This window comes from Tribolium madens, unplaced genomic scaffold, assembly GCF_015345945.1.
Source record: "Tribolium madens isolate multiple individuals breed KSU strain unplaced genomic scaffold, Tmad_KSU_1.1 Scaffold_20;HRSCAF=117;Tcas5.2_LG4, whole genome shotgun sequence".
NCBI lineage: Eukaryota > Metazoa > Arthropoda > Insecta > Coleoptera > Tenebrionidae > Tribolium > Tribolium madens.
The window spans coordinates 10544088-10568067 of NW_025400985.1; the positions used below are offsets into that span (position 1 = coordinate 10544088).

General features: G+C 32.4%; 2 protein-coding genes across 2 annotated transcripts; both read left to right on the forward strand.

Moving 5' to 3' along the window:
- The first annotated feature begins 13953 nt into the window (after window positions 1-13953).
- Window positions 13954-19429, forward strand: LOC123004876 (TBC1 domain family member 15). The gene is made up of 5 exons (XM_044398383.1): window positions 13954-14878; window positions 17825-18072; window positions 18131-18547; window positions 18600-18914; window positions 18961-19429. Exons 1-5 carry the CDS (start codon window positions 14239-14241, stop codon window positions 19195-19197), a joined length of 1857 nt encoding a protein of 618 aa, XP_044254318.1. The 5' UTR covers window positions 13954-14238; the 3' UTR covers window positions 19198-19429.
- Window positions 19430-20579: 1150 nt separating this feature from the next.
- On the forward strand, window positions 20580-23214 carry LOC123004877 (serine protease inhibitor 28Dc). Its single transcript, XM_044398384.1, has 4 exons — window positions 20580-20748; window positions 21327-21621; window positions 21672-22134; window positions 22183-23214. The coding sequence occupies exons 2-4, from the start codon at window positions 21327-21329 to the stop codon at window positions 23105-23107; spliced, it is 1683 nt and encodes a 560-aa protein (XP_044254319.1). The 5' UTR covers window positions 20580-20748; the 3' UTR covers window positions 23108-23214.
- Window positions 23215-23980: the final 766 nt, after the last annotated feature.

The window sequence follows — 23980 nt, forward strand, 5'->3', positions numbered from 1 at the left end:
GGCTGCTGTGCTCGCTGGCGGAATCCATGCCGGAGTTGTCCATCGCGACGCGAACACCTAAAGCACTGCACCAGAGTCCATCACCCAGAAGAGATGTCGTAACAGTGAGGGTTCGGATGTTGTTTGGCCGGGCGGGGCGTTGTGCGCACGGGGTACACTCTGTACTCGACTGGTGCGGACACGACCGGTACACTCGCCGGGTACAAATGTAATAAATAAAAACATTTGGAAAAAGTGCTGCAAGTGCCGGGAGGCGGGGCTTGTTTCGTCACGCACTCGCCACGGCCTATTGGATAGAGCGGCTGCGCCTCAAACGTCCATTGGTGCCCTTCTACGCGACTTCAGCTACCGCCCACCCTCCGCTACTGAAAGAACTTAGTTTCTTTGTAGCTTTGAGGGCGGATGCAAGAGAACTTGAAATATGAGCTGTGACGTATTGATAAAGAATGTCACCGGGCTGTCGCTGCGGAATCAATACGAGGTGTGCGGGCCGCTTTTTATTCCATACCAATGCACTTCTTTGTTTTAAAACGGACGAACGAACAAGGACACTACAAAAAAATTAAACGCCATTTTTATTAAACACAACAAGAATAACTGACATTTTAACCAAACAAATTCTCTCTATATGAACGACCAGAACTTTAAAATCGAAGCGATTTTATTGATTAGACTTTCTTAACGATAAAGAAGACGCTTAGGTACACCAGACATCAGGTTATCAACTGTCAATATTGATTAAAAGCTTGGATATTACCAAGTACATAGATTGGTGTTTTAGATTATTTCTATTCGCTTGAGTACCTCATAAACAATCAACGTTTTCAAAGTCATTCCATCAATTTTGCAACATTTTATAAATAATGATTCTATACCTACCAAGATACAGACAGTGCACCAAAAGTAGTTGTTTTAACGAGGCTTAATTTTAGGCTACAAAACAATTTTAAATTATACTATTATACCTACATAAGGTTCATTTAATAGTTATTTATTGTATAAGTGTTTTAGAAAGCATTTTATGTCTACCCAAGGCAATTACCAGGGCATCATTAAGTTTGAGTAAAACACTTTTTTTAGCTTACAATTGGTAATATACATAATATTAGTATGTTTGTGATTAAATAATAAATTTAGACTTGTCATCGTTGACTTTACTTAAGTTTTTGCATAGGTAGTATGTAATTTCGTTAGGGCATATTTTTTTCAAGTCATCTTTTACTCTATCTTGAAACATTAAAATTACCTAACTTTTCCTACAAAAGAGGCGATCTTATTCTAAAGCGCTTGTAAGTTTCAAAATCTATTTCGTTTATAGGTCCATCTTTCCCGGAATTACCCTATGTCGAAATAATACCTTACTTACTTGAGAATTTTTGTAGACATGTAAGTATATTAAAAAATCCATAATTGTACCGCATCAGTTGTTAATAGGTGTACTTGACTATAAAGTTATACAGAAATCTTACACTTTATTATTTAAAACAAATAAAAGTCTATTTACATAATCGGAGGTTAAAGAAACTTATATGCATTTAAAAAATCCTTCTCGAAAAATAAAATAAAATAAAATTGTATTCTGGTATGTATAAGAATAAAAAGAGTAAAGAGACAATATGCACATATTTCTTTGTTATAGTTTTATAAATTCAATGTTTTTAAGAAATCGAAAAAAGTTCAAACTATTGAAATGCAACATACAGTACGTTTTCTGATTTTTTATTATTTATTTCAATTTAATTTTAGTCATATTTTCGAACAAAGTTCAACAAGAACAAATGTTAGAAATAAAATTATTAACACTCCTCAGCATATTGTTTTAAAAACAGCACTTGCCAAACAAACAACTATACCAGTTTTAATAAAAAAATATCGGATCTTTTTTAACATATACGACGTCGAAGTTGGGTTTGCAAAATTGATTATGAACGAACCCAACAAGATTACCAAGATGAAGATTATGAAGATGGTTAACTTTGTGCATACCTACTACTAAAATTGTAATTGTAAGGTTATGTTGATTTGTTTATGTGTTCATGATGTCTTCTACGGCCAACTGCGACGTCCAATTTTAAAAAAAGACCCTTTATAATTGTTTATTCAAGTTTTAGCACTAGTTAAAGAAAGCTAAATTTAAAAATTTTAGGTGTGTTAGGTTACCTATAAAATTTCTTAAAAATTCGTACACAAATGTAAAATAAGACGTTTTTCGAGTAAAAACCTCTCACTTGAATGTCTAAAAAATGTTGGGCATTTGGTTTCACGAGTCGAGACAATCTAGCCAAGCCTCGAGTATATCGAGTTCCGAAATTACAAGTCAACGCTCCTTTACACTAAAACCTTTCGACCGGTCCGAGTTCTTGTTAAAATCGTCTGCCCACTCACATGTCCAAATCAGTGTGCATCGACAGATTTTTTACAAATTACGTCTTATCCGTCTTATGTCAGTATTATCAATAAATCAAATGTCTAAAAAACGTCGCACGAGTTAGTTGTGGTCGCCCACACGTCGACATCTTAATTGAAGGCAAGTCAAGATTTCATTCGAAAGAAGCCACTTCCGGTCCCCGTACGTCAAAATTAAGCTTCGATCTGGTGGTCAGTAGGTTAGTGATGCGACACATTGGACCAAAATAACCCCTGTTCATGTCTGTATCTCTCACTTGTAACGAAGATACGGCTGATCCACTAAAGCAGGGCGCTTTTCACCCCTCATAACTCCCGTTATTATTTTCACGAAGCACTCTTCTTCCCTCGTGGCTTGTAGCGGGATCTATAGCGCGCGGCCGTGATTTTTTATTTCCACTGCGAGGATGTACACACTTTTTTAATCGGTTTATTGTGTGGAAACAAATTTAAAACGGAAAATTAATCGTGTCCTGCAATTTTACAAATTTTATAATTGCTATTTTCATATCGCTATTGTGCGGCTGATTTCTCATTAATACTACACTGTCATAGCTTATTCATGAATGCGATTAATATTTTTACAAATATAGGTAATTGTGTTTGGCTATCTGACATTCAGCTATTGTTTATGCTGACCACTAACACGTCAGATAATAGGAGGGTTGATTCATAATAGAAGCACACTCAATTCCAGCTTTTCGATCTAGTTTCAATCCCCCATAATCGGTTTTTACAGTCTAATCTGTGCATTAGACAGTTATCTATTCATACTCTAATAACGCCAACATCCAATGCAAAATCTGTTTATACGGAATTTTTTCTACCACCTAACGAATGGCCAAGACGGTGCATAGTTCATCAATCGATACATTCTATTTGCCCATAAATAATAGATTCGCAAGATAGATGGCCGACATAATTCACATTCAAACTCTTCACTCGCATTTATTTCTGTTAGGACAGACTTTAAAATGAGCATTTTGTATACTTTATGAGTAATTGTTACGAGCTGCTTCGACATTTTATGATCTACACGTGGACACGTTATTATTATGGGGTTCCATATGTTGGACCTTTGTGTGGTCTAAATATTTTTAAATAAAGCAAAATAAGAGTAAATTTTTAATTTTATGGATTTTTCTGATATCAACCATGTGACCTGATTTAAGGCAGCATGCAAAATAAAACCATAAAGATAAAAAATATTACATTGCAATGCAGCTTAAATATTCTTTCCAAGGACAATTCCCTCAAACAAAAATTTCCCCGATTTTTACTTTTTAATTGGAGCTGAGTACTCACTATCGACAATATCTGGGAATAAATTTATTATTTTAATGTGAGAATTAAATTAAGCCATCATTAATTTAATAATGAAGCCAAAAGTCTGCAATTACACTGGCATAATTATAGGAATTAAATCAATTTAAACGCGAAAGATTCTGCTCATAGCCATGCCAATATTATTTCAGTTTATGAATAATAATTAATGATTGAGTTTGCGTTATAAGACGATGATGGAAACATTGTTAGTATAATTCGGTGTTATACCGAAAATCAAAGCCTAACGCAACCATCAGTGTCAAAGCTCTCCAATACTTGAATATAACGACATATTGATATAATCCCGTTTATCTAACATGCACATCGGGCATTGTTTCCCACATCATTGTTGCATCACCTGCAAATGCATTGTGCACCACCACGATCACAATAACCTCAACTATAACAGCCATAGTACATTATTTCCACGATAAAGTATGCTGGAACCTATGTGCTAACAGTGATAACTTTACAAACTCCTTCCAGTAATAATTAATTCATCTCGGAGTAATTTAGATAATTTCACCGGAGAAATATTGCTTTTCCGGCGGATGTTATTCAAAAACTTGTCTAGACGGCTTCTAAAAGACACAAAGTTTATTAATAAAATTCAATAAAAATGCATTTTCGAGCACGGTATTTTGCATTATTTCCAAACGGAAATTAAATCAAACGGTTTTCGATTGTGTCCCGAATCAGCAAAAACAATATTTGATTTTTTAAGCTTAATTAAAAATAAATTAATTCTAGGAGAATACAATGCCACGAACGGAAGCACAAATTAACCTTTAACAGCGTTCAAATTTGCCGTTTGAGAATTTCTTCCAACTGACACCTCTTGACATAAAAATTCTAATAGTGCAGCAATTAATCTTTAATTAATATTCAACTTTCTACATAAATGCATCACGACGAGCGAAGAGAGCAAACCATAATTATAATTTATTAACAGTGGATTTTATTATGATGTAAGCTGCGAGTCGATTTTTAGGGCTCTTCCATTCATTAGGTTTAAGGTGTGTATCATTGGAATGACACCTACATAGATGTTGATTGAGAAAATGACTTTCTCAAAATTTGCATAAATAATGAGAAATTAACTTTATTAATTGTGGGTAACAAAGTACAATTTTTTCCCAAAAACAAATTATTAAGGAATGATTTTGATTGCAAGTGTGCGCTGCAATAATCCGATTTGGTTTTATTATGAAGCGTTCGAAGATTGTATCGTATATCATCTAAATGAGATAAGTTTGCATGTTGGCAACATCTCCGTATAAGAGATTACATTTTAATGCAAATGTTGTAGAAGTTTGGTATTTCTCAATGGCGTTGAGTGGACCGCGAAGGCGAATCCATCACAGTTAAAATGTGCGAATACAATATGGAGGTACTTATAGGCTATTTTCCGCATCGCAAAACCGATTTTAATACATAATATGTCACATAAAATGATATCAGAGTCGGTGTATATGTATATAGTAGCCGCGCGATAAAATGTGCCTTTTATATGTTATAGATCTATAGATCATACATTCTTTGCACAGAAATCCCCATAAAAATATTATATGCTCTCCCAAAGGTTGATATAGAATCACTTTAGTATAAAAGCAAATTTATTTCACCGGTTTATGTGTTGAAAGGGCGGACGCTCTTTCAATTCGACATTTTTATAAATTCAACCGATGCCGCACAGAAACTACCACATCGTATTCTTCTGAACGAACGAAATTGACACAATTTATCGAAATCCTAACTCAAACCTTTTTTCATTTTAAATTTTGCTAATATTTTAATAGTCTTGATGTGTTTTCATTTTATTATAATACCTAATTACTATTAATATAGTCAATAAGTAGTTGATAATTTTGATATACCTACTACCTACTGAGACTGAGAAGTTTCGCGTAACAAAAAATTAAAACTGAGTTTGTGAATTTACGCAAAAATGTAAAAATCAATAATTTTTTAATATTCAAGTTTTATAACAAGAAAAAACTCTGGACAAGATCTTATAGCAATATGACTTTTTTTTCGTAACATAGTGTTAAATCATACTTCAATGTAAATTTTTGTAGTACCTACTTTCAATAAAAAAATTAAACGTACAAATTTTAGATACATTTGTATACTTTCACTTGAAAATAGCTTTATTTCTAATTTACTTATAAACATTAACGTATGTACCTATTGTAATTAAAAATTTAATCGTTACTGAAATTTAAAAACTTCTTTTCTAAAGTTTTAACCCTTTAAGTATGGATTTGTCTCAAAGAGAAAAGTCTTCTTTTGTCTCATAGCCAGTCCGGCTCTCTCATCAAAGAATACATATTCTTGCAACCAAATTATCATTATCCTATTTTAGATGTAAATACACATTTAAGATTGTTTGCAAATTGCTGATTTTTTACAGTTTTTATAGCTACCTGATTCACAAATTTAAATTTTTTATTCTTGATACTGTCAAAATTTACGGTTTTTTTTCCTGTGTAAGGAATTGTTTGATATTTCTCATTACGAAACTTCAGATTATTTTAATAGATTTAAAGTAATTTTAAGCCTTGTTGAATCTAATTCGAAGAATAAAATGTTGTATTCAACTTGTCTTCGTGTAAATCGATTAATTTATTCCACCTCGTAGATTATAAAACACTCGTTAACACTCGTGGTTTAAAAATCCACCCGTGACATAAAGCGTCCGATTTACACTCAAACTATATTAACTATAGTGAGGTAATTGCAGTAGAAAAAAGAAATTTTATTTAACACCTTTTAATAATTGAACGTTAACTATGCTCATTTGAGTGGATAAGGTATGTAAAAAAGGAGGTAAAGTTCGACGCATTTGTGAGTTACTTTTTAACTCACTGATATTTTTGTATAGTACACGTGTGTTAGCTCTTAGAGCAAACCTTTTTTTCTAATTTCATCGCTTTAAAATTTTCGTCCATCTATCGCATGTCGCATTACAGCCGGCCGCGGAGTAGGGTTAAAGTGAAAGGCGCTAGGCAGAGCACACAGACACCTGACCGTGCAGAATTTATATATTCTTACTGATTCGTGCAAGTGCTCCGCGGTATGTATTTGTGTGTTTTGATCAGTACGAGTATATTGAAAAAAAGTTTCACTTGCATCGTGGTTTCTTTAAACCATAGCAGTTTTTTTAGTTTTAATTTTCACTTTAAGATGACCACCTCGTGGTCGAAAAGCGTCATAGGTAAAAAACGTTTGGTCTTTGAAAAGATATAGGGTATATTATTTTATAGCTATTATAAGTATAAGACAACAAGAGTTTTAAGTTATACAACTTGTGTTGTCTTCAAAATTTTTTCCAACACTAGTATTGGATTAGAAATTTTACTAAATTCAGAAATTATAAAAAAAAGTTGTCAAAAGTAACAAAATGCCAAAATAAGTGTATTTTGAGTACTTAAAAAATACGTTGTGATTGACGACGTATTTTATAAAAGAGCGTATATTAACGGCAACATAAGAGGTAAGCTTAAATGCACCTAGAAACAGTATAAAATATTATAGTGTTAGAAAAGTTTGCTAGATTTTTTAAACAATTTTTTTGTTTAGTAAATTCAGTAGTTTTTATTTTAATTAACTTAGTTTCAAAGAAGTACAGATGCTAAAATTACGTTTTTTAAATAAATAATTATCATTAGTTTTTGTTTTGATCATCATTATATCATAATTATATCTAAAATTTACCTAAAAATTTGTCATTTTTTTCTCAAAAATTTTTCATCAAATTCTTTATGTAGGCACTTTAATAAGCGTCAATTATGGTTTACAACAAATATTAAAATTTGACTAAAAAAAATCGTAAATCATGTAGGTATGTACCTAATTGGAAGACATGTATAAATTTAAAAAATGTTGTATACCACTCATATTAAGTTTATTATCCATCACATGCATAATTTAGTCTACTAGGACTGTTACTTTCTTGTTCAAAATTTGCTGTTTGTGAATGAAAATGTATTAATGGTATACAGGTTGCACCAGAACTCGCGCCTCAGAGAAAAACGCCATGTAAGGTAAGATACCCGGAGCACGGAAAAAATCTTTAAAAAAATTTATCTAAAAAAATTTCGAAGTTATAAGAGTTTAAATTTTACACTTTGACTCTATTACTGTTGAAAAAATAATTTTCAAGTTTTTTTGATACAGGCTATTAGAAGAGGAAACAAGGAAGCTGTATCCTAAATTGTAACTCTGTTTAATGTTATTTGTGGCTTTTATTGGCAAAATTTTGGTACATTTACTAAATAATTATAAAAAACATACCTATGCAAAATTATCAGTATCTTTAAATAGTCATAAAAAAATGTCAAATGTCAAAAATTTTTGAGAGAGAATTTTTTAAACATTTTTTTCATGTTCTTGGTATCTTATCTTACTTGAACGTTTTATCTTGAGCGCGAGTTCTGACACAGCCCTGTATATTGTAATAGTTTTCTTTTTCCTCATGTATTTATTTAGAGTTAGTAAATTTATTTATTCACAATCACTGTAGTAATATGGTAATTCCCATGCTTTGGAAAGTCAAGAAATTTGTCATTACATCTCGTGGTTGGAAAAAAATAAAGCATTTGCGAGGTTGCTATGGTTGCGAGACCATCAAATGTCAAAAACTCAATTTGCTTGGGTCAAATTTTAACGGAAAAAAACAAGTATTTTATTATTTTTGAATAAAGTAAGATATCTGAGCCTTCAGGTAACCATTTACCACATCGTATATAATCTACTATAATAAAAAAAAATTAAACGATAAATCGCTGGACAGCTGGGGTACCCTGTAAATAAAAATAAATTGTTTTCAAAGTTTTAAAGAATGTATCAGTGTTGAGGCTAGCTTTTTCTTCGCTGTATTAAAATAATGTTTTATTTTGTATATTGTTCTGTCTGACTGCAACACAACAATGATCATACTAACTACAATTTCAATATATCGCATCATCAGGGACTGTAAAACATTACATATTACACATAATACATTATTGTATTATTGGTCCAGTCACGAAGAAATTCGATTCTTTACAATTATCTCGAGAGCCTTTAGTAAAAATACGAAGGATTTGGATTATTTCTGAAAGCAAACTCTGTTCTTTCAGCTCCAGCTTCTTCATGTTTGCATTGCACATGTGTGAAAAGTTCGTGTGAGAAAGCACCCACCCCTGGCACAATGCCACTTACTAATCGAATAATAAGACATTAGAGTGGCAACAAAAAGTGTCGTCGGCGCGAAACCAAATTTGAAGCAAAACATAAATCACAATTTGACAGGTTGAGCTCAACCCTACACAGCGAGCCGCGTTACATTTAGTCCGGCTTCTTCAGCGGTCAAATAGCACCCTTATTGAAATCGTTCTAAAGAGCCTCCGCGCCATATTGTCTAGCGATCCATCATGCGACTGTCAGATGTTATTGTTACGGAAATCTATATAGTAGGCTGCGATTGTTGTGTCACAGCCGACTACTGTGTGAGCACGCATAATTGCCCAAACTTTAAAATCGGGGCTTAAATTGGCTTTGTGCGAATGAATATTTTATTTTTCAGCGACTATTAAAGAATTCGGCGATCAATTTCAAAGTCGAGCGAGTATTCAAATGAAGAAAAAGAATGATGTGTTGTGCAAATACGGTATCTGTTGCTGGCAAGGATTCCTGACGGTGGTTATCAGAAAGCGGCACTCGGGCCAACTGTCTCCTGATCGAGATGATTAATGGCGAAGCACGGATATATTAGTCCAAGGATTGCACATTTCACACTTCGGATTCTAAACTGTTTAGATTATCTACGACGGCCCCCTATTTACACACGTTACGTGCCGTGATAGATAAATATGTGTAATTATACCGAAAACCGTATTCGGAATTTGAAGGTGATAACTGGCGCATCCACCAATTTTCACACGAAAGTTTGGGCCAAGTTGAAGAGTTTATTTTGGCTTTATAAGGTTAAAATGGTCAACAAAGACTTCATGCACAAAGAAAAGAGTGCTTATAATGAACAGCGTTTGAGAATATTGGGTCGTAACAGTTGTCGATCGATGGGTTCAAATTGCTTTTGTTACACTTAATTTGGTTTGGAAAAATAAAATCACTGGCAAAGAAAAAACGTTATTACGACTCAAGACAAACAATTTTAGGTGTTATTTGCACTTCTTCACGTTATTAAGGGTGCTTTGCTTTTTTACCCGTTTTTATTTCTTGTGAATGTAAAATGTGCATAAACAATGCTATTGTATTATTAAAACTAACAGAAATAAAAAAATGACGAAATTATAACGGTTTTAAATTTTTATACATTTTAATGAAAACAATGCAAAAATGTACAGAAAATTAAAAAACAATGTTTAGCATAGCTATAAAGGGTGAACAAAAAGTATGGAAGTTCTTTTAAATCATTTTCCTTTAGAAAATTTGATTTTGTTTATGACTTTTTTTAAATGGCAACTTTGTTAAAAATTGTATGAAATGTAGGTGTTTTTTTAGAAATCCTTCATTTAGGCTTTGTAAAAAAACAGGTTGCCAATTTCAAACAATTAAAAATTGTGTAAAATTTAAAATCAAAAGGAAACTCGAATTATTTTTATTTTTTAGTATCATTTATTAATTAAAAAATTGAAACGTTAGGTATCATAAGGATACTTTCTGTTTACCTCTGGTATGTGGGGAGCAACTCTACCAAACTATAGGTAATACGAGTATCAACTATAAGTTGATATGTTCAAAAAACTTGCGTAAAGCAAATGTATACTTTATTTTTGATTTTTTATTATTATTTTGATAACAAAAAGTAGAAAAAACAGAAAACATTATCAATTTTTGGTATTAGATACTTATTATAAGTATAAGTAAGCTACGTCAAACGTTTTGCAAAAACCCACCACATATAAAAGTCCAAAAGTCCTGAAGTTTCTAGAATTTTTCGACTTAATGAAACTGTCTCTAATATCAAAATTACAAAACTAGAAATGCAAAGATAATGTAGAATGTAAAAAAAAAATTTGCAAAATTTGTATTAGAATCTTTGTTTTGAGTTGGAAACGTACAAGTTTAACAATTTATTAAAAAAAATTTTGACGCAACGGAAATTCTTTTTCGGTAGCTTTAATTTTTATATTATGGTCTTTGAGCAAAGAAAATGTTGTACAACTTAAAAACAAAAGTATATTTCGAAGAATTTTATTTTTTAAACTCAATCATCTTTTTATACCTAGTGCTTTAAAATGGACTAGATATTTTTTTCGAAAAGTAAGTAGTTTTAGCAAAAAATGCTTGATTTTATACTATTTGTTTATACTGTATAGAAAAAATCTGAGACATATTCCGGAGCCCCAGTGGCTCAGGGTACGTATAGCAAACATGTTAAAAAATACTAAAACGTAAAGAAAATAATATAAACAAAAAGTAATTGCGTAAATTTGTAAAAATAGAACCACAGTCGAAGTTAAGAATGCAATCTTATGAAAAGTAAAATATAAAAACATAAAACATTAATCAAAAAGTAGAATAAAAACACTTAAAGACGTAAACGTAGATAGCAACAAACACGTAAGCATAAAGCGTTAGAATATAAGATAATTTTTTCTTTATGCTGTAGAGTGTAGAGAAAAACGAAATAGCATATTAAAAGTATCGCAAACATTAAAATAAAGAGTAGACTAAAACTAGATACAACCAACCATGCGCAAATATTTTATTATTTCGAAGCTTTATTTCTAATTTTGTAGATGGTTTTTAAATGTTTTTCAAAATATTTTACAATCTACGTGTGTCAGAACTCGCGCCTCAGAGAAAAATTTCAAGTAAGATACCAAGAACATGGAAAAAATGTTTAAAAAATTCTATTTGTCAAGAAATTTTGACATTTATTTTTTGACATTTGACATATTTTTATGTCTATTTAATGATACTGATGATCTTGTATAGGTATGTTTTTTACAATTATTTACTAAAGGTACAAAAATTTTGCCAATAAAAGCCACAAATAACATTAAACAGAGTTACAATTTGGGATATAGCTTCCTTGATCCGTCTTCGATACTGGCGGACACGGAATTTTGGACATCAAATTTATTACAGTTCAGAAAATGTCAATGTAAGACACGCTTTATTGTCATTATGATTGACGTTGGAAACTAAAATTTGAAGGTTTTAGTTAAAATTTATTTTTGGCATCGATTTTCCAAAACAATAATGCCAGCAATACGTGTTTTTATACTTATAAGATAAATAAATTATTTTGATTTGTTGTCATTTTTTCTCTCGCTCTCAGGATAAAAATTACAAAAACAGAATGTGAGTTAGTTGCCTAAGCCCGGTTTTATAATTTTATGTCAGTCGAATGACAAATCGTCCAAAATTCCGTGTCCGCCAGTGTAATAGCCTGTAGCAAAAAAACTTGGAAAATTATTTTTCCAATAGAAATAAATAGAGTCAAAGTGTAACTTCAAAAATTTTATAGGTAACATTTTTTTCATGTTTCTGGTATCTTACATAGCAATTTTTTCTATAGGGCACGAGTTCTGGCGCACCCTGTAAAAGAATATTTTAAGCATTTGTAACCTGTCTTTTGACTCTCTTTCTTTAAATAAAAATTATTGAAAAATAAAAAACAAAAAAACAACAAAACAAGATTAAAAGAGCTTGATTAAAATAATAGAAATAAAACAATTGGTAATAATTTTTTGTCGACAATCTTTATTAGTTAGTGATTAGTATAGATAGATTATGATTAAATCTATTCTTTGTTGTTTGAATACATTATAATCGTTTTTCTGAAAACTAACATAAAATAAACGATTTGTAATTGTAAATGCATTTTGGAGTGTGCGTATCTACGCTAGGCGTAAGCTTCGTAATAAAATTACGCGAAACATGTAGGAGTTACAATACTGTCAGTATTAATAATTCAGTATTTTTAATATAAATTAATAAGACTTATTACTGGTTTTAGTTTTTTGATTTTTATTTCATTTTCTAAATAATTTTATCTAATTAGGTAAAACGGGTATTCTTATTTATAAAGCGATTCTTCTTTAAACTTGGTTGAAACCACTATGTATGTGTCCAGTCCACATGACCTTAATTTGAGTTTATCCACATGTGCAGGTAACGTTTCGTCCTGGCAAATTTGTCCAGAGCTTAATATTTGTCTTTTTTAATAAAGTGAACGATGATCCATTAAAAAAAAAGCGTTGAATAAAATCCCTGTGCGAGTTTAGATTTATTCGAATAAATTTAGATAAATGGTGTAAATTTTCCAGCGACGTGGCTTGCTATTTCTCTAGCGCTTCGGTTTTAAATGAAATGGAAAAGCTTCTAGGAGGATGATCATGTAGACGTGCTATAATAAGGTGTATCCGGCATTTTGCATATTGACTTAGATGTCGGAAACGAAACGCACCACGGCTGCTGGACGCCGATAAGACCAAGTCGCGGGGTTGCAATCGATTAGCCTTATATTTCCTCACCCGATCACCCCTTACTCCACAGGCGACCGTTTGCATACGGGATTTGTTCAACTATCTTACCGCACAATGGGGCCATATACCGGATATGTGCAGTGCTCTCGCTCTTTTAATAATACGCCGAAAGAGCAACACTCCAATTTTATTGCGGAGCTGCTTTCTCAACAGATTGACGGATAAATTTATAGATTTGATAAAGTGCAATTTGCATCTTATTACAAAATTCGAACGAACCATATCGCTGCGAATCTACCTGAATCACGAAGATGCATGCGAAACCGAATCAGCCCCCAGACATAAAAATACCTGCATTTCATTCTTATTTCTATTTAAAATTACATAAAATATTTATTTTAATATCAGAAAATACAGTAAACTTTTGTACAAGGCGTAGCCGAGCAAAAAATAAAACATCAATGTCATTAAATGTAAAACGGCCCTTAGTAGTTAACATTTTGACATTTTGGGTGTTTTAAAAAGTCAAATTTGACGTTAAAGCCTGCTTTAGAGTGAATTTTTAGGAAGTGTCAAAATTTTGAAGTCTTATATTTTTGTCCGGCATGGTCTAAAATTTTTCTTACTGTACTCGATTAAAAAATTTAAAGAAAAAGTTTTTCCAAAGTCGATTTTAAATGATTGTTTTGGTAGTAACATCTACCGGAGGAGAAGTCGACTGTAATCTGCCGCCGATAAAGTCGCATGCTACTTTTCCATTGTCATCTGTCAAAGAAACGTCAATGAAAATGTCACTAACGTCATTAAAATCAACAATGTTTGTTTTTGTGGCTTTCGAGGTTTTTGGCTTGTCGTTTTTGCAGTTGGTAAAGACAGCGTGATACCTTATCGTTAGATTCACACTAACGATTTAAATTTTGAATGTTCTTTGGTGTATCACTTGTAATTAATATTTGTGAAAGTGCTGGTTAATGTAACACATATAAAAATAACGTGACCATGACTGCTCATGTGCATTGTTAACAATTAATTTCAAGTTCTAATTAAAGCGTGATTGGAAGAAATGGGTGACAGTTTAACCGAATGTATGGAGATTTTCTCCCAGGACGGGGTGCAACTTAAGACTGCACAGGCGTCTTTCGTCAACTATTTGAACCTTGTTGGAACTTTATACATAACAGAATATGCAAATTCGCATTGCAGGAGATGTCTTGAGTGGAAGCCAAATGATGTAACTGTTGATTCAGACGTCCAAGATCAAGAATGGGCTGTTGTTAATACTGTCCAGAAACGGTCGAGAACCTACAGTGAAAGCCTCCCACCAGATTCAACAATCAAGCCCAAACTCTTAAAAGTCAATTTCGACGATATTAAAAGTTTCAAAACTTCGAATAAGAATCGTCAATTGACTCTATTTGATGGCAAATCTGAAGTTATGTGTTGTTTTATGTTTCAACACGGGAATTGTGATTATTTAATCACTGTTTTAAGGGGCATGCTTAAAACGATACCTGCGAAAAGAGATAAGCATCTTTTTATTGTTATACATGATGATAGTCTTGAGGCAGCACAATTGGACAAGTCTTTTGCTGAGTTAAATATCTTTCAAGACCCTCCACCCACATTGTGGAAGCTTGTGAAAAGTTTTCATGATAGGCCTTATGAAACCACACTAGAGACTTTTGCCAAAGTCACCGATTTTGGTAAGTGGGGTGTGGAAAACGCAATTATTTTTAATTAATTTAATTGAAAATCCTGCATTGATAACATTGATTCCTCTCCTCGATGATTCATACTGCAAGTACAATGGTATTAAAGATAACGTGTCTTGTTTTTAATAATTATGAAACATCTAAACTTCTTTTATTACTTAGTGTTCAACTTTAGTGGATTTAAAAAATAAATTGCGCTCTACAATCTATTCTATAATTTTTCCAGCGCTAGATTAAACTTTTTTAAGGCAATAAATTGGTGGAAATAAACAATAATTTGATTGAATTTTTTTTATTTTGGATTCACTTCTGGGCTTGTTAACTCATAAAATTACGCGAAAACTTTCTTTGTTTTTTTTTGCTATTTTTAAAAGCTACAAAGCCTACTATCACTGGAAAAAATATAGTTAATTATGTACACATTTTTATTGGTTTATTTTCCAACACATCGCAAATATTTATTATTATGTTTTCTCAGTAAAAATATAGCAAAAAATATGCTTTACTTTGAAGATCTTGAATAAAATTCTTGTTATTCAATATGTCCCATCTTGGAAAAAGGAAAATTCAACACTTAAAAAATTAATACAACACTCACAAAACTAATTATTGATATATGAGACATTAAATTGATTTTTTTTTTAAATGTTTGTCTAAAGTAGAATAGATGGAAGATTTTAATCAACTCTTTTGTTTTATACTATGTAGGGTGACGTAAAATGTATTTTATTTATCTGTCTACAATCACAAAGGTCGGATAATCCTTATGTGGTTATAAAAAACGTTAAAAGAAACACAAATATGCTTTTTTTAATTTTTCTACGCTGCTTGGTTTTGAAAATTTGAATATTTAGAAGATAGCATAAATTGGCAACACTAGAATACATTTTGAACTACTTTGTGTCTACACTCAATAATTTAAAATATTTATTACAGAAAGGAACTAATTTTGATGTGCTGTTGCCGATTTTACCCCTTCCGGAAATTTATACATTTGAGGACAGTTTAAAATTTCGGGCAGTAGAATAAAGTCTATAACAACCTTTACATTAATAACCTCATTTTTTACTCTTGTCAGAGTTATGTCACTTTGACTTAACTATTTACTTTCAAAAATAGGGTTACCGACAGAAAAGTTAGTTGTCAAATGTCAGTCAAGATGACAGTAAAAAGTAGTTTAGAGTAAACTTTTTAAGGTGACAGAAAAATACTGCCCGAAATTTTAATTCCGCAACTGTACATACAATGAAAACGAGCCACCCTGAATATCTCAGAAACTAAAAAGACTGCAAAAAAACAAAATAGGTCAATTCTGTTTCCGAGGGGGACATTTTTTGGCCTAATTTTTAAAGAACGCCCAGTAACCCCCTAACTCCCATACACCTTTAAAAATTTAAATACCACTACCCTACTTGGGGCACATCAAATGAAAGTTATTTTAACAAGCTGTTCAAAACTTTTTACCAAAATTGAATCAGACCATCCATTCATGAGATACAGCGTGTTCTAATAAAAAGAAGTAGAAAGAATTTGCAAAAAAAAAAACGAAACAGGTTAATTTTGTTTTTGTAAAAGACATTTTTAACACAATTTTAAAAGCACCCTCACTAACCCTCTAACTTTTTCCACCTCAGTTTTGGAATTTCAAATGACACCGACTCACTTGCGACAGATCAACTGAAAGTGTTTTTAAAATGTTCTTTAAACCTCTTTTCTAAAGTTAAATGGAATTATCTATTCATAAGATATTCGCAAAAGATAATGTTCCTAATTAGTAATTACTTCTAATAAAAACTATTAAAAAAAAATACAAGAAATTTATTAATATTGTTATTATTAGTATATATAATATATAGTATATATAATATTGTTAGTATTATTGGAGCTGTAAGAAACGAAAAAGTTCCTTTGTACGTACTGACTGCTAAAAGATTAGTTTTTTTGCCGATATTTTATGAATGTATAGAAATCATTTCATTTTGGAAAAAAGCTTTTAAACCGCATTTTAAAATTGTTTTCATTTTTTGTATCACTAGTGGTTGGTGCTATTTCACATTTTAGAGTTAAGTGGCATAGAGGGTAAAGGGTTAGTGAAGGTGCTTTTAAAATTGCTTAAAAATGACCCTTTTAAAAACAAAATTAACCTGTTTCCGCGTTTTTGCAAAGTCTTTTTAGTTTCTGAAATATTCGGGGTGGCTCGTTTTTATTGGAACACCTTGTATACAATTTTTCAAAAATGTATTAAAAAGTTTTTAATTTCCCAGACTCTTGGCAAAATTTTGATCGCTGTTCGGCACTTTTAATTTTTTATCTTAAAAGAAATATTGTCCTGTGCACTTAACAACAAATGACCAATTTCGTGTATTAATTTCAATGTGAAAACTTTTTTCATGGTTGTAGAAAAATATGATTTCTGAAACTCGATCCATGAACGTTTTATTTCTTTTTTGTTCTAAAACTAGTTATAAAAATTACTGTTATTTTTTGATATATAAATATTATACAATAAAAAAGGATTTATAAGACAATGTGTACAACTACACAACGAGATCAAAAAGTTTTTCTATTAAGTAAGCGTAGACCTGACTTGACCCTCACTTGACTTAACACATCCTCATATTAGGATGTTTTGAAAAGTTTCATAGAATTATTCAACTTAATTAGATCAATATTAGCATTTTTACAAAACATTTTTTAACATTTAGTACGCCTACTCGACAGAAAGACTTTTTTATCACATTGTATTAATTTTTGTAAACAGCTAAAATCTGCAACTATAATGCATGTCATAATTATCAAATACTATTCTTTGTTTTAAAATGTTTTTTCTTTCATTGTTCTGTATAAATAATCCTCTGGGAAACATATCAACCAAAGTTGCTGTAATTTTCTTAATATTCCATTTTTATCCTGAGAAGAGTAACAAAGTTGCCTAAGTTTACAGAAGTCCAGATCAAAGAGATATCGACGACGATCAAAGAGAACTGTTGCATCGAAGTCTTACCGAGTATGCAAGTTCACATTCTCAAGGAGATTACGAAGTCATAGCCAAAGTTCCCGAACTCCCTGAACGAAAAGACTACCCCCGAGGGCGACCCTTGAGTGCCGAACAGTGGAAAAATCTTCAAAACCACGAAGGTAAAATCGAGGATGTTGAACAAATCAAACTTATGATATTCCGAGGAGTAAGTAATGCATTACATCATCACAACATAGGAAAATAATCTTGACATAAATACACAGGGAGTGGCGCCGAATTTGCGCTACGAAGTGTGGAAATATCTCCTGGATTACTTCCCCTGGGATAGCACCCAAGCCGAACGCCAGAAACTGCTATGCGAAAAAAACGACGAGTATTACAATATGAAACTTCAGTGGAAACGAATGACAAAAGTGCAAGAGGATAATTTCTCGGATTATCGCGAACGGAAAAATCTGATCGAAAAGGACGTCAATAGGACAGACCGGACGTTGGATTTTTACGCCGGAGATAACAATCCGAATTTGCAATTACTCTACGATATTCTTATGACTTACATCATGTACAACTTTGATCTAGGTTACGTTCAAGGCATGAGCGACTTGCTTTCGCCCATTTTGCACCTCCTCAAAAACGAAGTCGACGCCTTTTGGTGTTTCGTAGGATTTATGAATAAAATTGTAATAAATCTTCCCTCAACTATTTTTTTTTCTTGAAAGATGACATTTTCAGAGCTCTAATTTCGACATAGACCAAGCCGGGATGAAGGAACAGCTCCAAAACTTGCACACTTTGCTTGGTTTCATCGAACCTCAACTTGTTAATTACTTAGACAAACACGATTCTGGTAACATGTTCTTCTGTTTCCGGTGGCTGCTAGTTTGGTTTAAAAGAGAACTAAATTATGACGATGTGATGCGGTTATGGGAGGTCTTATGGACAGGGCTGCCGTGCGAGAACTTTCATTTGTTAATCTGCGTCGCAATTTTAGAAACGGAAAAACAAGAACTTATGGAAAATAATTACGGCTTCACTGAAATTCTGAAGGTTTGTTTATGTCGTTTGCTAACAGTGAGTGATTTGTTTGTTTTAGCACATTAATGACCTGTGTGGAAAACTAGACGTTTCAGCTATTTTAGTTAAAGCCGAAGGAATTTTTCACCAAATCAAAGAAGCCGAACATTTGACCGACAATATTCGGATGATTTTGGGACTTCCCCTTGTTGGTGTGCAACAATATCCCGAAGAAATTCTCAGTACAAGTCCTGATAGTCCAGATGAGGATCCCTACGAGCGGGTTTATGACTCAATGCAACACATTATGACTTGAGACAGAAATTGATAGTATTTGTACTTTTGTAGAAAAGCTAGATGTGTGCATATTTTTAATACGAAAGCTAATTTTTGTCTATTTAACTTGTTGCAAACTCAATTTAATTATTGTTTATATTTACAAGGTTGTTATTATGTAGAATACTTTATCAAGTCGGTGAATTTTACTGCTTTTAGAAGAGTTTCGGCAAAGTATAACTTTTATGACAAATAAATACTTTTTATGAAAATGTGTAACATTTTTTATGACAAAGAAAACGGCTGTGATCCCTCGGTTTTTCCATTGAGTTTATTGAAATTTTATTTATGTGGTGACAAGTATTTAATCAATTTTACTTCAGTTGATTTTAAATGTGCGGAAATGGTGTAACATCAGAAAACACTTAGTTTAAATTGTGGTGACACAAGTGCAAATTAGCAAGTTATGACTAAGCATAATAAAAAAGAACAATAAATAGTTCAGGAGGATCAGAGTATATACTAAATTCAGTTCTAAATTGGAAAGTTGTGTAAAATTGTGACTCTGCAAATTAATAAGAAATTAAAATTTATTATTTCACGCATCGAGGTAAAGAAACAAGTATAAAAAGCATAAAATTCGCAAAAAATAAGAAGACAATTAAACAACAACTAAAACAAATAAAAATCTAAACAATAACAACTCAAACTCGAAAATTTTTTTTCTTCTCTCATTGATTCATCTTTTCATTCTCTTACGTTTTTTATTGTTTCAATAAAATTTCGTTTTAATTTATTCCCGGTGCATCGGTTAGAAAAAACTATTCTAAACAACCATTAAGCCAATTTTATTTAATATTTCCATAATTTATTAAAACCACCTACACGTTTCTGCACACAAATTGGTAACCTTCAATTTATCTCATTATTAATTCATACTACGACAATGGATTTACATCATTGATCTTTGTTGCTTTTAAACAATTTTATTATTTCATTATCATTTTTATTGGGAATTCTATAAATAAAACTAGTGATTTACCCCAACAATAAACAAAATTTCCACGTTTTTAAATTTCGTCAAAGAGTGGTAATTGAAAACCTGAATAGTTATTTATGTTTCACAAAGTTTGTCGAAGCACCAAAAATAAATAATCTCTTAACCACATCTTGAGGTAACAAATATAATTAATGATGGACAGCAACATTGACCCAATAACTGAAAAAATACCAAATTGCCATTCATTGAATCGAAATAAGTAGACCGCAAATTTTATTTTTGCAGTCAAACAAAACTAAATTTCAAACACTAATTTTATGTAATTAGGATCTCTACTAGGAAGCTAATCGAGAAAAACTCAAATATGATGAGGTCTTCTGGGTTTACAGTGATCAACAGAAGTGGGGACCAGAAGGTCAGCTTGTTGCACATGGATTCATTCTTAAACAGATTATAGGTTGTGCTGTTGGTGCTGTGTAGTTTTAAGAGTGTTTTAGGAAAATTACGTCTTTGGACAATTTCTCATTTTGATAACATGTGCTAATCTTTTGTTGTAAATAAGTGATAATTAATTTTAAACGTTGAGTCAAGGTAAAATCTTCAACTTGGGACTTGATTACATTCGGTATTTTTCTACCAAAAACTAATTATATAACTAAATATTTAAACAGACTTACTAAACACTGAAAAGTTTGCGTTTTAAATTTTTATTTTACAAAAAAAAAATTAATAAATGTTTTCCCTTGAAAATTTATCAATTTCAATGAACCTTAACAGAAATAAATTAACATTCGGTCAATGATGTGTTTTATTGACAAATTTTGAATGATTGAAATATTCTTTTGTTTTTTTTTTTATTTTTCCGGTCAATGCAGCTTGATTAAAATCTGAGGGAATTTCCGGATTTTATAGTTTAATTTCTCAGTGAACAGCACATAATTATAATTAAAGATTTTATTATAACACCAGCTTAACGTTTTAATTTGCACAAAAATTTCCATGATTTAGGTACTAAAATCGGCGTTATTTGTAAAAAATTACTTCCTCAAAGCCATTTCTACATCCGCATCATGCAATTATATTTAATCCGAGCCCCGTTATATTATTGAACGAATCACAACAATAGGCATTTTTTATCATTGATTTCATTATTTCCATTTTTATTGCAGATGTGGCCTAAAAAAATTATTATTATATCAACACTTTTACCGTTTCTAAATGGCCAATTGTATTTTCCTGACGAAAAAACTGGTGGTTACGTCCAAATGCAGAAAGAGGGCCAATCTGAGGCGATTTTACCAACAAACTTAACCGAATTGAGAGGAACCACACTTTATGAACAATTCGTAGACAAAATCGTTTCCTCAGGGATTCTTAAACTCACTGTAGCAATGGAAAAAGCGCTAATTGCTTCGTCGCCAAACAATTACGAAAGTATTGTGTTTGCTCCTGTAAACATCGCTGGTATTTGAATTGTTTCACTTTCACGCAAAATTTTACAATTTTGATTTTAGGAGCCCTAGCTCTTGTGCTTTTGGGCTCCAATGGTAAGACTTTCGAGGAGATTTCGGCGATAATGGGGCTAGCGACGGGTGTGGACATCCATAATAAGTCTCAACTAGTCCATGAACAATTTGGGAGATTGCTAGAAAAATTGCAAACAACTTCAGGTTTTGATATCGGCCGTCAAGTGAATATTGCGAATGCTGTTTTTGTTCAAAATAATTACCCAATAAGGCAGATTTATAAAAACACAGCTGAGTCGGTGTACAAGAGTGAGGTTTTGAACGTCGATTTTGAAACAAATCCAAAGTCGGCCCAACAGGTCATAAATGCGTGGGTGTCGGAGCGGACGAAAGGAAAAATCACCCAGATTTTAAACGAAGTTCCTGATAGCTCAACTAAAGTGATTTTGGCCAGCGCTTTGTATTTTAAAGCAGAGTGGGAGAAACCGTTTTTCGACGGGAGCACCAAAAGGTTTGGTTTCGCATTTTCAGAATCTTTCATAATTTTTTCAAATTCCAGACGCCCGTTTTATACGGACGGTCGGGGGGCGAAAAGCGACGTTATGGTAGAAATGATGTCAAATGGGGGCTTGTTTCCTTACTACAAAGACCGGGATTTAAACTGTGAAATAATTGGGTTTCCCTACAAAGGCAATCAAACCACTATGTACGTTGTTATCCCCAATAACTCGGATAAAACGAAATTGAAAGAACTCGAAGACAAGTTGGATTTTAAACAAGTCGAGCGGCTTGTCAGCAGTGTCAAATACACCGGAGCTATCGTCATATTCCCAAAAATGCGAATTGATACAACTATTGATTTAAAAAAATCGCTCAAAATTTTGGGAATCTCAACACTCTTCAATCCTGCTGAGTCCAACCTCGCGCTACTTTCCCCCGGAAAAGGCACTCCGGACACGAATCCGGTTATCGGCAACTCGATACAAAACCCAATTTCGGTCAACACGACCGGAAACGATGTCATTATCTTCAACCGAAACGGCGAAATTGTCAATTGTACGCAGATTTTCAACCCGATGAGTAATGTCAGTACTTGCGAGCAAGTCGTTACGGATGCAACTACTCCTAAGAAAATTGTCTACAAGAAGTTTGGAAATAAAGTTGGGAGGAGGATCGATGGGGAGATAACTCCCCGAATCGCGGAAACTTTGGATAATGTTAGACAGTATTTAAACCGGCAAAATAACGCGGAGAGGTTTGAAAATCCTGGATTGTATGCTGACAATGTGATTCATAAGGTGTATATGGATATTACTGAAAGTGGGACTGAAGCGGCCGCTTCCACGTCGATTAGTTTGTCGAGGGACGGGGGAAGGGTTACAGTTAGGGCTGATGTACCATTTTTGTTTTTTATTATGCATGAGGAGACGAAGACCATGCTGTTTTGGGGATCGGTGAATACGCCCACACCGAATTTTAAATAATCTTGAGTTTGTGAGCACAAAAATATTTTTTACACGATTGTGATTTCATTTTTACCTATGTACCTATTTATTTTTGTGAATAAATTTGCATCATCACTAATATTAAAGATTTGTTTGATAATTCATTAACACATAGCTCAGAAAAATTTTACTTATACTAATATCATTTTGCTAAGACCTACTAAAAATTTTATTACTTTTAAGTTAAATGCGGTATTGTTAAGAGTAAACCAGAGGGTAAACAAATCATAAATTAGTGGAACCCACCCGGACCCTGAAACAGGTCAGTTTTTAACAGGGCCGGATTACTTACTTTCTTTTTGTCTAAAATACTTGAAATATTTTAATAGTTTTTGATGTAGTCAAGTATTTTAAGAAATTTAAAAAAGCCAGGTGGTTATTAACAAGTTATTATTAAATAAAGCAGATTTTTTTTTAATAATAGCTTGGTAAAACTCTACCACTACTTTGGTTTTAAATACGGCCCTGTTTTATTCTGGTGGGTGCAGCAACATTTGTAAAGGAACGTGCCATTTATGGAGGGTTACAAATTCAAGCCATCGTTTGGTTAATCTCTTATAATGTGTCATAAAATCTTTAGTAGGTCTTAAGAAAATGATTTTTCTATACCTGCGTTGCGTTAATCTAAGTGAACTGCGCTCGGGTGGGTCGATATGTCTCAGTGTGATATAAAGAATAAAATTATTAAAAATTAAATATCTAGGCTAATGTAATGTAATGTACAGGGTGCTGCATTTTGGATGTCCGAATAGGGAATCTCCGAAACTAAGAGGTTTAGCCAAAAACGAGTGATACATTCTGGGGCTCATTTTTTGAGTAAATAATATTGGTCAAAACCGCATCCCGCTATCG